General features: G+C 37.5%; 1 protein-coding gene across 14 annotated transcripts in view; it reads left to right on the forward strand.

Annotated features, from left to right (window-relative positions):
- LOC109700328 (cyclin-Y) overlaps positions 1-13,915 on the forward strand; it is a 666,198-nt gene that overhangs the window by 128,482 nt on the left and 523,801 nt on the right. For all 14 annotated transcript variants that reach the window (XR_012442082.1, XR_012442074.1, XR_012442079.1 and 11 more), the window contains one exon: positions 2,597-2,671. Coding sequence is in view for 4 of the 14 variants with exons in the window: in XM_074056412.1 (XP_073912513.1) it covers positions 2,597-2,671 (75 nt within the window). In the remaining 10 variants the exon portion in view is untranslated. Of the gene's footprint in view, positions 1-2,596; positions 2,672-13,915 lie in introns of those variants that run through there.

The following is a 13,915-nucleotide window of genomic DNA, read 5'->3' on the forward strand; positions in this document are numbered from 1 at the left end:
GCTAGCATAATGCTTTTTAATAGCACCATTTATGGGGCACTCTTTACATAGCAGGCATCTTCTATTATATATGTCATTATATATATTATAAATATTACATATATAAAGTTTATGTATATAATAAATATATATATATATATATATATATATATATATATCACAGCAGCAGCCTTTGAAGTCAGATGTTATTAGTTCATCAGATCCTAATCTTGAAATCTTGAAGCTCCCCTCTGAATTCTATGTGACTTAATCTGAGTAGCTCATCTGGGTAGAGGTGATACCTAGGCCTGCAACTATCTGGAAACCACCTGTGACACAGTGAGTATTATGGCCAGACCTGGATTATGACTTGGCCCAAAAGGCCAAGTCCTTGTCCTTGTCTTAGTATCATACTTGGTGAGCATCTTTCATAGGGAAAGTTTAATAAAAAATCCTGCTGCTTGGTTTCCCAATAGAAGGAAAAGTAGGCCTTTTCCCCTTCCAGTTCTATAGAAAGCAGGAGAATGAAGACACACAGTGGCAGCCACAGGAGGAAGAGGGCTACTTTCTCGGGGGTCCCTCTGAGCTGATCATGTAGTTATGAGTTCCTATAGCAAGAGGACATTGCTGGTAAGGAGTCTTATCTCAGTGGCTACCTGTGAGTCTCCACTAACTTCAGGGGAAGGACCCAACAGCCATAGGCAGGAGAGGAGTTCTCCTGAGAGATTCTCCCAGGGCATCTCCTAGAAATGCTGGCATGGACTAGAGAAATAGTCCACTACCCAGATAATCTGTTTTTATAGGTTGTTTTAAAATACGTTTTTTAAATTGCAGAGGTTTAAAAAGCAAACCATCAAAAGCATGAGAGTACTTAGAAACACAGAGTAGCAGAGCAGAACAAAACAAAACCCCTCAATTGGTATATACAAATGCCGATGTATATTCTTTTGCATGTATTTTTCTGTGCCTACGCATATGCTCAGAGTGCTATCATACTGCTTTCCTTACCTAAGGACACATGGTGTATCTATTTCCATGTCAAGAAAGTATTCTTCATGGTGAGATAGCATTTCACCATCTAGATCTACTGTTATAGATCTCAAAAAAATTTAATAGCACATCTATTATTACTTTTTTAAAAATCCAAGATCCTAGTTGAGCAGGAAATCCCTTCACAGACAGCCACTTTCACTAGACATTTCTGGCCTAGCTTTTCATAGTTTAGCAATGCTCGAAAAATTGTGCCTTTCTTGTCCTTTCTCTTTCCATTAAAACCCCTCAAAGCCTTTAACTGTGAATCCCTGGTGTGACTTTGATAGAAGTTACATAGTATCAGAAGGACCAGTCAGTTGAAGTGGCATGTGTTTTAGACTCAGTATGTGTTTCTTTACTCAAATTCTGCTTAGAGGTTGGGAACTAAAGGCCAGGAGGCAAGTGCAGACATTGTCTCACATCCAGGTCTTTGCATGGATAAGAGATTATGTGTTGTCTTCAGTATCTTTATGACAATTCTTGTTTTCTTTTCTCTTTGACTTGATAAACTATTGAAGTTAAGGATAGGCACAATCTGTTTTTATTGGAGTTGATTAGATTTCTTTGCAAATTTATTGAAATAATTTAACCTCAAATAGTTTTTACTGTGATGCCATAAGCAAATTTGAAGACTGTGCTGACTTTCCAGAGGCTTTCATCTTCTTTCTTTTCTCCCCTAACTTGATTCTTCTGGTCTGTTCAGCCATTCTTTTCCTCTGTCATCAGGTTATTGTTGTTTAATTTAAACTGGAAAAACTCTTAGTATGGCAGGATTCTAAGTTATTTAATCAAACTGACAAGTCTCTGACCCTTGGAGATTATTCTAAGGCAGGGATTGCAGAAGCAAATGCCTCTTGGGTTGGGAAGGCAGGAAAGGAAGAAGGGTCACTGAGCGTTAGGAAGGGAGAAAACTGGAGCCTGGGCAGGTGACGTCAAAAGTCCCCTCTGAAGGGGCCAGGTGCTGTCAAATACCTAATCTCTCCAAAGAAGCTGGAAATAGGGTTGTTTTTCTTTGTGATATGTGTTTGAAATCTCTTGATTTTTTTATTGTTGGCCTAATTAAAAAACATGAATGGATCAACAGAACACATGCACAGACCAGGTTAGGCCCTCAAATGGTTGATAGGCAGTGTCTATCTTTCATATGCTACCTTTCAAAATAATTGTTAACTAAGCAGAGCATGGTGGGGGGATGCCCTGTGTTAATCACTTTTGACAAGGAAATTACACTTACTGAGCTGTGGGGTTTATGTAAACTTGTTGCAGTGCGTAGCCGTCTTTGATTTCATGTGATATCTTTGCTCCATTTCGTAGTCTCTTGGGTGCACAGCAGACTTTAAAAAAGGAAAATGGAGTTTTTTAGGCTAATGATCTCCAGGCAAGCATCTAATTTTTGTGTATCGCTTTTTCAGAGTTCTAAATAGCAGTGTTCTCAATTGAATCAAAAGAATTATTAACATAATAACTATAGATTTCTACAAATCTTGAAAGTATTAGCAATTTAAGGTTGAAAAAATTGAAAATTAATCTTAGCTTTCGCTAATTATCAATGATTATTCATATAATATTTTTTCTTTCTTTAAAGATTTGAACATGGAATTCAATCCTTCAGACCATCCTCGGGCCAGCACAATATTCCTCAGTAAATCCCAGACAGACGGTAGGTTACTAATTTATTTGTTTCTTTAAAAACAAAAAAAGCCTGACATTGATAGCTCAAGTATGGACTTTCCCACTAGATTTGGTTTTCAATGTAAAATTGAATATCCTTTAATGACCCTAGAGTATATTGCTTAATGGTGATTCCCTTTGGGGTTTTTGTTTGTTTGTTTTTCTTTTGTACTGAGGTATAATTTTAGAATTTCTCACTGGGGGCAGCTGTCTCATTTTGGCAGTTAGCTGGATTATCTCTTTGTCTGTCCTATAGCAGGAGTTTCTACTCTAAGAGCCAGAAATTTCTCTTTAAGAATTGGTATTTGCATAAATTCTCAAAAGGTCAGACATGTTTGTTAGTTAAGTAAAAGAAAACAAAAATACAAACCGTAAGTGAAAGCACTATTAACTATCACTTGAGAGCTGAATTGAAACTACGCTAGATGTAGATGTTTTCTTTTTTGACAACTTTTTCTTAACTTGCTTATTCATAAGGATCCTAGGATCCTGTGTCTTGTCCCAGAAGTGTGTGAAGTTTCTCCTAGGGGTTTTTCTCTTCCTTTTAGCCCCTGGCTTATCTCATTGTTCCCGGATTCCTAGCTACACAGGAAAGACAAAGCTGCACGATATAGTGAACACAAATCTTCACATACTATACCTGTAGAAAAGTATAACATATGGTGGCATTGTGACCAGGATATTATTTTATGATTCTATCCTTGGAGCAGAGTCTAAGCTTTAATTTAGAAAAGATCCAAAAGTAACTAGAAAACAGATAAATATGTTTAAGACAGTAAATTCATATGCACGAATTGGTAACTAATAATGATTAGGCAACAGTTTTGGCAAGGCATTATGCTGATGTAATATTGGTGATGTTTAAGCCATCCACTGACTTGATTTGAAAGCCTTTGGCACATTTCTGAAAAAGAAATGTTTCTAAGAGTACAAGTAAATCGGTGCAGGCATCACATACTTGTGAAGTTAAGTTTTGAATATATTAGATACCAAAACCAAACCAAACAAACAAAAAAAACTCCACTATCTCTCCTTGGTGAAAGGAGTAGGATATTGCAAGGAAAGAAGAATGATAGTGAGGATGAGATGAGGACAATGAAAAATGAGGGTCCAAACAATTTTGTACAAACACTTAAGGATAGTTCTGTGAAAACAAGCTATGAGACTAGCTGGCTTTAAGGTTTGGTTCAGTATATAGACCAGTATCAATCAGAAAATGTTCTCACAAGATTCATATGAAATTATATGGGAACCTCTGGGTGAATGACACATACCTTGGTTGTCATGAAGAAAGGAAATGACCAAACAGAAGGATTGCACCAGAAATAGCTTAGGGACATTCTCCTTCCCCTTTGCTCTGAATCTTATTCCCTTCCTCTTGGGGAACATCAGGCCATGGGTTACTCTCCCCCTTGTTTTCTGCTTCAACTTCTCCTTAAACGCTGGGTTTTTCAATTCAACATGTAAACATACTTGAGTTTCACAGGTTATAAACAAAAGGAAAAAGAACCAGATCTCTCTGTCTGGGTCTTCTCTGTTTCTATGTTTAGTGACAGCTTCTGCACACAGCTGCTTCTTCTCTTTCTGTTGGTCTCCTGGCATTCTGTGGAGTGTGAGGAGTAAAGTTACCTGAGGACAGTTCCCTCCTGAAGTCCACGCCCATTCCTGGGGCACTTGCTGCTCCTGACTCCTCCGCTTCTGAAAACAGCTTCTCTTTTGGCTTCCTATCTTTAAATGGGCCAGTTTGCTGAGAACAAGTCCATCTAATGAACAGTTGTTTACCGATAATTAAAAGAAATAGGTTTTTAAAATAGATAATTTTGGCAACTTTAATGAATTACTTTTTAGTAAAATGGTTATCTGTGAATGGCTTTTGTCAAATTGGCCCGCAAATTTCTCCCTTTCTGTAAGTTCCTTCTAGATGGCTCAGTGTGCTGCTTCTCTGTTAATTAACCCCTTTGATTTTAGTGTTTTTCAGGGTTCTGTCCTTCACCATGATGTCTTTTTGATCTGTGCACAGCTCCTCCTGGCTTTTGTGTCAACTATAATGTCTAACTACATTTTTCTATGTAGTGTTCAAAACTCACATATCCAGCTGCCTGCTGGACATCTTTACAAAGAAACTTACAGGTTTCTCTAACTCAGAATGCCCCCAATAAAGCTTAAGAACTGTAGTTAGCTTCCTGCCCTTTCTTACCCTGCCCAGGTCTCTAGGTCAGAAAAGGCTTCGAATTTTCCCAGTCTCTCCCCTTCTCATTTCTAACATGCATATACTGGTGGCGGAGCTGTCTTTGCACCGCACACAATTCTTTTCAGACATCATGTGGGCAGCATTTACACTGTGGAAATTGGCGAACACTGCAAATCACACAATCATTTTTTTTATTATTATTTTATTATTCATATGTGCATACAAGGCTTGGGTCATTTCTCCCCCCTGCCCCTACCCCCTCCATTACCAACCACTCCGCCCCCTCCCTCTCCCCCCTACCCCCTCAATACCCAGCAGAAACTATTTTGCCCTTATCTCTAATTTTGTTGTAGAGAGAGTATAAGCAATAATAGGAAGGAACAAGGGTTTTTGCTGGTTGAGATAAGGATAGCTATACAGGGAGTTGACTCACATTAATTTCCTGTGCATGTGTGTTACCTTCTAGGTTAATTCTTTTTGATCTAACCTTTTCTCTAGTTCCTGGTCCCCTTTTCCTATTGGCCTCAGTTGCTTTTAAGGTATCTGCTTTAGTTTCTCTGCGTTAAGGGCAACAAATACTAGCTAATTTTTTAGGTGTCTTACCTATCTTCACCCCTCCCTTGTGTGCTCTCGCTTTTATCATGTGCTCAAAGTCCAATCCCCTTGTTGTGTTTGCCCTTGATCTAATGTCCACATATGAGGGAGAACATACGATTTTTGGTCTTTTGGGCCAGGCTAACCTCACTCAGAATGATGTTCTCCAATTCCATCCATTTACCAGCGAATGATAACATTTCGTTCTTCTTCATGGCTGCATAAAATTCCATTGTGTATAGATACCATGTTTTCTTAATCCATTCGTCAGTGGTGGGACATCTTGTCTGTTTCCATAACTTGGCTATTGTGAATAGTGCTGCAATAAACATGGGTGTGCAGGTGCCTCTGGAGTAACCTGTGTCACAGTGTTTTGGGTATATCCCCAAGAGTGGTATTGCTGGATCAAATGGTAGATCAATGTTTAGCTTTTTAAGTAGCCTCGAAATTTTTTTCCAGAGTGGCTGTACTAGTTTACATTCCCACCAACAGTGTAAGAGGGTTCCTTTTTCCTCGAATCCTCACCAACACCTGTTGTTGGTGGTGTTGCTAATGATGGCTATTCTAACAGGGGAGAGGTGGAATCTTAGCGTGGTTTTAATTTGCATTTCCTTTATTGCTAGAGGTGGTGAGCATTTTTCATGTGTTTTTTGGCCATTTGAATTTCTTCTTTTGAGAAAGTTCTGTTTAGTTCACTTGCCCATTTCCTTATTGGTTCATTAGTTTTGGGAGCACTTAGTTTTTTAAGTTCCCTGTATATTCTGGTTATCAGTCCTTTGTCTGATGTGTAGCTGGCAAATATTTTCTCCCACTCTGTGGGTGTTCTCTTCAGTTTAGAGACCACTTCTTTTGATGAACAGAAGCTTCTTAGCTTTATGAGGTCCTATTTATCTATGCTATCTCTTAGTTGCTGTGCTGCTGGGTTTCGTTGAGAAAGTTCTTACCTATACCTACTAATTCCACAGTAGTTCTTACTCTTTCCTGTATCAACTTTAGAGTTTGTGGTCTGATATTAAGATCCTTGATCCATTTTGAGTTAATCTTGGTATAGGGTGATATACATGGATGTAGTTTCAGTTTTTTGCAGACTGCCAACCAGTTTTCCCAGCAATTTTTGTTGAAGAGGCTGCTATTTCTCCATCATCTATTTTTAGTGCCTTTGTCAAAGACAAGTTGGTTATAGTTGTGTGGCTTCGTATCTGGGTCCTCTATTCTGTTCCACTGGTCTTCATGTCTGTTTTTGTGCCAGTACCATGCTGTTTTTATTGTTATTGCATTGTAATATAGTTTGAAGTCAGGTATCGTGATACCTCCAGGATTGTTCTTTTGACTGAGTATTGCCTTGGCTATTCGTGGCCTCTTGTGTTTCCATATAAATTTCATGGTAGATTTTTCAATCTCTAATGAATGTCATTGGAATTTTGATGGGAATTGCATTAAACATGTAGTTTACTTTTGGGAGTATAGACATTTTTACTATGTTGATTCTACCAATCCATGAGCATGGGAGATCTCTCCACTTTCTATAGTCTTCCTCAATCTCTTTCTTCAGAAGTGTATAGTTTTCCTTGTAGAGGTCTTTCACATCTTTTGTTAGGTTTACACCTAGGTGTTTGATTTTTTTTGAGGCTATTGTAAGTGGAATTGTTTTCATACATTCTTTTTCTGTTTGCTCATTGTTAGTGTACAGAAATGCTAATGATTTTTCTATGTTGATTTTATATCCTGCTACCTTGCTGTAGCTATTGATGATGTGTAGAAGCTTCTGAGTAGAGTTTTTTGGTCTTTAAAGTATAGGATCATGTCGTCTGCAAATAGGGATATGTTGACAGTTTCTTTACCTATTTGTATTCCTTCTTTTTGCCTAATTGTTCTGGCTAGGAATTCCAGTATTATGTTGAATAGGAGTGGAGATAGTGGGCATCCTTGTCTGGTTCCTGATTTTAGAGGGAATGGTTTTAGTTTTTCTCCGTTAAGTATAATGCTGGCTGTAGGTTTGTCATATATAGCTTTTATAATGTTGAGGTACTTTCCTTTTGTTCCTAGTTTTCTTAGAGCTTTTATCATGAAATGGTGTTGGATCTCATCAAAGGCTTTTTCTACATTATTGAGATGATCGAGTGGATTTTGTCTTTGCTTCTATTAATGTGGTTTATTACATTTATAGATTTTCATATGTTGAACCACTCCTGCATTCCTGGGATGAAGCCTACTTGTTCGTGGTGAATAATCTTTTTGATGTGTTGTTGAATTCGGTTTGCCATTATTTTGTTGAGGATTTTTGCGTCAGTGTTCATTAAGGAGATTGGCCTATAGTTCTCCTTTTTGGAGGTGTCTTTGCCTGGTTTTTGGATACGTATAATAGTGGCTTCATAAAATGTGTTTGGCAGTTTTCCTTCCCTTTCTATTTGTGGAACAGTTTAAGGAGGGTTGGTATCAGTTCTTTAAAGGTCTGATGGAATTCAGCAGAGAATCCATCAGGTCCTGGAGTTTTCTTTTTGGGGAGACTCTTGATTGCTGCTTCAATTTCATTTTGTGTTACAGATCTATTCAGGTGATTAATTTCCTCTTGATTCAGTTTTGGATGATTATATGTATGTAGAAATCTGTCCATTTCCTTAAGATTTTCAAATTTGTTTGAATATAGATTCTCCTAATATTTCTATTTGGGTCTTTTTTTTTTTTTTTCATTTTTCTTTTATTATTCATATGTGCATACAAGGCTTGGTTCATTTCTCCCCCCTGCCCCCACCCCCTCCCTTACCACCCACTCCGCCCCCTCCCGCTCCCCACCTCAATACCCAGCAGAAACTATTTTGCCCTTATCTCTAATTTTGTTGTAGAGAGAGTATAAGCAATAATAGGAAGGAACAAGGGGTTTTGCTGGTTGAGATAAGGATAGCTATACAGGGCATTGACTCACATTGATTTCCTGTGTGTGGGTGTTACCTTCTAGGTTAATTCTTTTTGATCTAACCTTTTCTCTAGTTCCTGGTCCCCTTGTCCTATTGGCCTCAGTTGCTTTAAGGTATCTGCTTTAGTTTCTCTGCGTTAAGGGCAACAAATGCTAGCTAGTTTTTTAGGTGTCTTACCTATCCTCACCCCTCCCTTGTGTGCTCTCGCTTTTATCATGTGCTCATAGTCCAATCCCCTTGTTGTGTTTGCCCTTGATCTAATGTCCACATATGAGGGAGAACATACGATTTTTGGTCTTTTGAGCCAGGCTAACCTCACTCAGAATGATGTTCTCCAATTCCATCCATTTACCAGCGAATGATAACATTTCGTTCTTCTTCATGGCTGCATAAAATTCCATTGTGTATAGATACCACATTTTCTTAATCCATTCGTCAGTGCTGGGACATCTTGGCTGTTTCCATAACTTGGCTATTGTGAATAGTGCCGCAATAAACATGGATGTGCAGGTGCCTCTGGAGTAACAGTCTTTTGGGTATATCCCCAAGAGTGGTATTGCTGGATCAAATGGTAGATCGATGTCCATCTTTTTAAGTAGCCTCCAAATTTTTTTCCAGAGTGGTTGTACTAGTCTACATTCCCACCTACAGTGTAAGAGGGTTCCTTTTTCCCCGCATCCTCGCCAACACCTGTTGTTGGTGGTGTTGCTGATGATGGCTATTCTAACAGGGGTGAGGTGGAATCTTAGTGTGGTTTTAATTTGCATTTCCTTTATTGCTAGAGATGGTGAGCATTTTTTCATGTGTTTTCTGGCCATTTGAATTTCTTCTTTTGAGAAAGTTCTGTTTAGTTCACATGCCCATTTCTTTATTGGTTCATTAGTTTTGGGAGAATTTAGTTTTTTAAGTTCCCTGTATATTCTGGTTATCAGTCCTTTGTCTGATGTATAATTGGCAAATATTTTCTCCCACTCTGTGGGTGTTCTCTTCAGTTTAGAGACCATTTCTTTTGATGAACAGAAGCTTTTTAGTTTTATGAGGTCCCATTTATCTATGCTATCTCTTAGTTGCTGTGCTGCTGGGGTTTCATTGAGAAAGTTTTTACCTATACCTACTAACTCCAGAGTATTTCCTACTCTTTCTTGTATCAACTTAAGAGTTTGGGGTCTGATATTAAGATCCTTGATCCATTTTGAGTTAATCTTGGTATAGGGTGATATACATGGATCTAGTTTCAGTTTTTTGCAGACTGCTAACCAGTTTTCCCAGCAGTTTTTGTTGAAGAGGCTGCTATTTCTCCATCGTATATTTTTAGCTCCTTTGTCAAAGATAAGTTGCTCATAGTTGTGTGGCTTCATATCTGGATCCTCTATTCTGTTCCACTGGTCTTCATGTCTGTTTTTGTGCCAGTACCATGCTGTTTTTATTGTTATTGCTTTGTAATATAGTTTGAAGTCAGGTATTGTGATACCTCCTGCATTGTTCTTTTGACTGAGTATTGCCTTGGCTATTCGTGGCCTCTTGTGTTTCCATATAAATTTCACAGTAGATTTTTCAATCTCTTTAATGAATGTCATTGGAATTTTGATGGGAATTGCATTAAACATGTAGATTACTTTGGGGAGTATTGACATTTTTACTATGTTGATTCTACCAATCCATGAGCAATGGAGATCTCTCCACTTTCTATAGTCTTCCTCAATCTCTTTCTTCAGAAGTGTATAGTTTTCCTTGTAGAGGTCTTTCACATCTTTTGTTAGGTTTACACCTAGGTATTTGATTTTTTTTGAGGCTATTGTAAATGGAATTGTTTTCATACATTCTTTTTCCGTTTGCTCATTGTTAGTGTATAGAAATGCTAATGATTTTTCTATGTTGATTTTATATCCTGCTACTTTGCTATAGCTATTGATGATGTCTAGAAGCTTCTGAGTAGAGTTTTTTGGGTCTTTAAGGTATAGGATCATGTCGTCTGCAAATAGGGATATTTTGACAGTTTCTTTACCTATTTGTATTCCTTTTATTCCTTCTTCTTGCCTAATTGCTCTGGCTAGGAATTCCAGTACTATGTTGAATAGGAGTGGAGATAGTGGGCATCCTTGTCTGGTTCCTGATTTTAGAGGGAACTGTTTTAATTTTTCTCCGTTAAGTATAATGCTGGCTGTAGGTTTGTCATATATAGCTTTTATAATGTTGAGGAACTTTCCTTCTATTCCTAGTTTTCTTAGAGCTTTTATCATGAAATGGTGTTGGATCTTATCAAAGGCTTTTTCTGCGTCTATTGAGATGATCAAGTGGTTTTTGTCTTTGCTTCTGTTAATGTGGTTTATTACGTTTATTGATTTTCGTATGTTGAACCACCCCTGCATCCCTGGGATGAAGCCTACCTGGTCGTGGTGGATAATCTTTTTGATGTGTTGCTGAATTCGGTTTGCCATTATTTTGTTGAGGATTTTTGCATCAATGTTCATTAAGGAGATTGGCCTATAGTTCTCCTTTTTGGAGGTGTCTTTGCCTGGTTTTGGGATAAGTGTAATAGTGGCTTCATAAAATGTGTTTGGCAGTTTTCCTTCCCTTTCTATTTCATGGAACCGTTTAAGGAGGGTTGGTATCAGTTCTTCTTTAAAGGTCTGATAGAATTCAGCAGAGAATCCATCAGGTCCTGGACTTTTCTTTTTGGGGAGACTCTTGATTGCTGCTTCAATTTCATTTTGTGTTATAGGTCTATTCAGGTGATTAATTTCCTCTTGGTTCAGTTTTGGATGATCATATGTATCTAGAAATCTGTCCATTTCTTTTAGATTTTCAAATTTATTTGAATATAGGTTCTCAAAGTAGTCTCTGATGATTTCCTGGATTTCCATGGTGTTTGTTGTTATCTCCCCTTTTGCATTCCTGATTCTACTAATTTGGGTTTTTTCTCTCCTCATTTTAGTCAGGTTTGCCAGGGGTCTATCGATCTTGTTTATTTTTTCAAAGAACCAACTTTTTGTTTCATTAATTCTTTGTATGGCTTTTTTGGTTTCTATTTCATTGATTTCAGCTCTTATTTTTATTATTTCTCTCCTTCTATTTGTTTTGGGATTTGCTTGTTCTTGTTTTTCTAGGAGTTTGAGATGTATCATTAGGTCATTGATTTGGGATCTTTCAATCTTTTTAATATATGCACTCATGGCTATAAACTTTCCTCTCAAGACTGCCTTAGCTGTGTCCCATAGGTTCCGGTAGGTTGTGTTTTCATTTTCATTGACTTCTAGGTACTTTTTAATTTCTTCTTTTATTGCATCGATGATCCATTCTTCATTAAGTAATGAGTTATTTAGTTTCCAGCTGTTTGCATGTTTTTTGTCTTTACTTTTGTTGTTGAGTTCTACTTTTACTGCATTGTGGTCAGATAGTATGCACGGTATTATTTCTATTTTCTTATATTTGCTGAGGCTTGCTTTGTGCCCTAGGATATGATCTATTTTGGAGAAGGTTCCATGGGCTGCTGAGAAGAATGTATATTGTGTAGAGGTTGGATGAAATGTTCTATAGACATCTACTAGGTCCACTTGATCTATTGCATATTTTAGATCTTGGATTTCTTTATTGAGTTTTTGTTTGGATGACCTATCTATTGATGATAATGGAGTGTTAAAGTCTCCCACAACCACTGTGTTGGCGTTTATATATGCTTTTAGGTCTTTTAGGGTATGTTTGATGAAATTGGGTGCGTTGACATTGGGTGCGTACAGATTGATGATTATTATTTCCTTTTGGTCTATTTCCCCTTTTATTAGTATGGAATGTCCTTCTTTGTCTCGTTTGATCAATGTAGGTTTGAAGTCTACTTTGTCAGAGATAAGTATTGCTACTCCTGCTTGTTTTCGGGGGCCATTAGCTTGGTAAATCATCTTCCAGCCTTTCATCCTAAGCATATGCTTATTTCTGTCGGTGAGATGAGTCTCCTGTAAGCAACAAATTGTTGGATCTTCTTTTTTAATCCATTTTGTCAAACGGTGTCTTTTGATGGGTGAATTAAGTCCATTGACATTAAGTGTTAGTACTGATAGGTATGTGGTGATTCCTGCCATTTAGTTATCTTAGTTGTTTGAAGGTTTGATTGTGTGTACCTAACTTGATGTTACTCTCTACTGTCTTGCTTTTTCTTATCCTGTGGTTTGGTGCTGCCTGCCTTTTCATGGTTTGAATATAGATTCTCGAAGTAGTCTCTGATTATTTCCTGGACTTCCATGGTGTTTGTTGTTATCTCCCTTTTTGCATTCCTGATTCTACTAATTTGGGTTTTTTCTCTCCTCATTTTAGTCATCAGGGTTGCCCGGGGCGGCGGGCGGGGGGGATGTCTATTGATCTTGTTTATTTTTTCAAAGAACCAAGTTTGTGTTTCATTAATTCTTTGTATGGTTTTTTTGGTTTCTATTTCGTTGATTTCAGCTGTTATTTTTATGAGTTCTCTCCTTCTATTTGTTTTGGGACTTGCTTGTTCTTGTTTTTCTAGGAGTTTGAGATGTATCATTAGGTTATTGATTTGGTATCTTTCAGTCTTTTTAATATATGCACTCATGGCTATAAACTTTCCTCTCAGGACTGCTTTAGCCGTGTCCCATAGGTTCCGGTAAGTTGTGTTTTCATTTTCATTGACTTTCAGGAACTTTTTAATTTCCTCTTCTATTTCATCGATGATCCATTGTTCATTAAGTAATGAGTTATTTAGTTTCCACCTGTTTGCATGTTTTTTGTCTTTACTTTTGTTGTTGAGTTCTACTTTTACTGCATTGTGATCAGATAGTATGCACGGTATAATTTCTGTTTTCTTATATTTGCTGAGGCTTGCTTTGTGCCTTAGGATATGATCTATTTTGGAGAAGGTTCCATGGGCTGCTGAGAAGAATGTATATTGTGTAGAAGTTGGATGAAATTTTCTGTAGACATCAACTTGGTCCTTTTGATCTATTGTATATTTTAGATCTTGAATTTCTTTATTGATTTTTTATTTGGATGACCTATCTATTGATGATAATGGGGTTTTAAAGTCTCCCACAACCTTTCAGGGTATGTTTGATGAAATTTGGTGCGTTGACATTGGGTGCATACAGGTTGATGATTATTATTTCCTTATGGTCTATTTCCCCTTTTATTAGTATGGAATGTCCTTCTTTATCTCGTTTGATCAATGTAGGTTTGAAGTCTACTTTGTCAGAGATAAGTATTGCTACTCCTGCCTGTTTTCAGGGGCCATTGGCTTGGTAAATCTTCTTCCAGCCTTTCATCCTAACCCTATGCTTATTTCTTTCGGTGAGATGGGTCTCCTGTAAGCAACAAATTGTTGGATCTTCCCTTTTAATCCATTTCATCAAGCGGTGCCTTTTGATGGGTGAATTAAATCCGTTAACATTAAGTGTTAGTACTGATAGGTATATGGTGATTCCTGTCATTTAGTTGTCTTAGTTGTTTGAAGGTTTGATTGTGTGTACCTAAGTTGAGGTTACTCTCTACTGTCTTGCTTTTTCTTTTCCTGTGGTTTGGTGCT

Source organism: Castor canadensis, chromosome 15 (assembly GCF_047511655.1).
Source record: "Castor canadensis chromosome 15, mCasCan1.hap1v2, whole genome shotgun sequence".
Taxonomy (NCBI): Eukaryota; Metazoa; Chordata; class Mammalia; order Rodentia; family Castoridae; genus Castor; species Castor canadensis.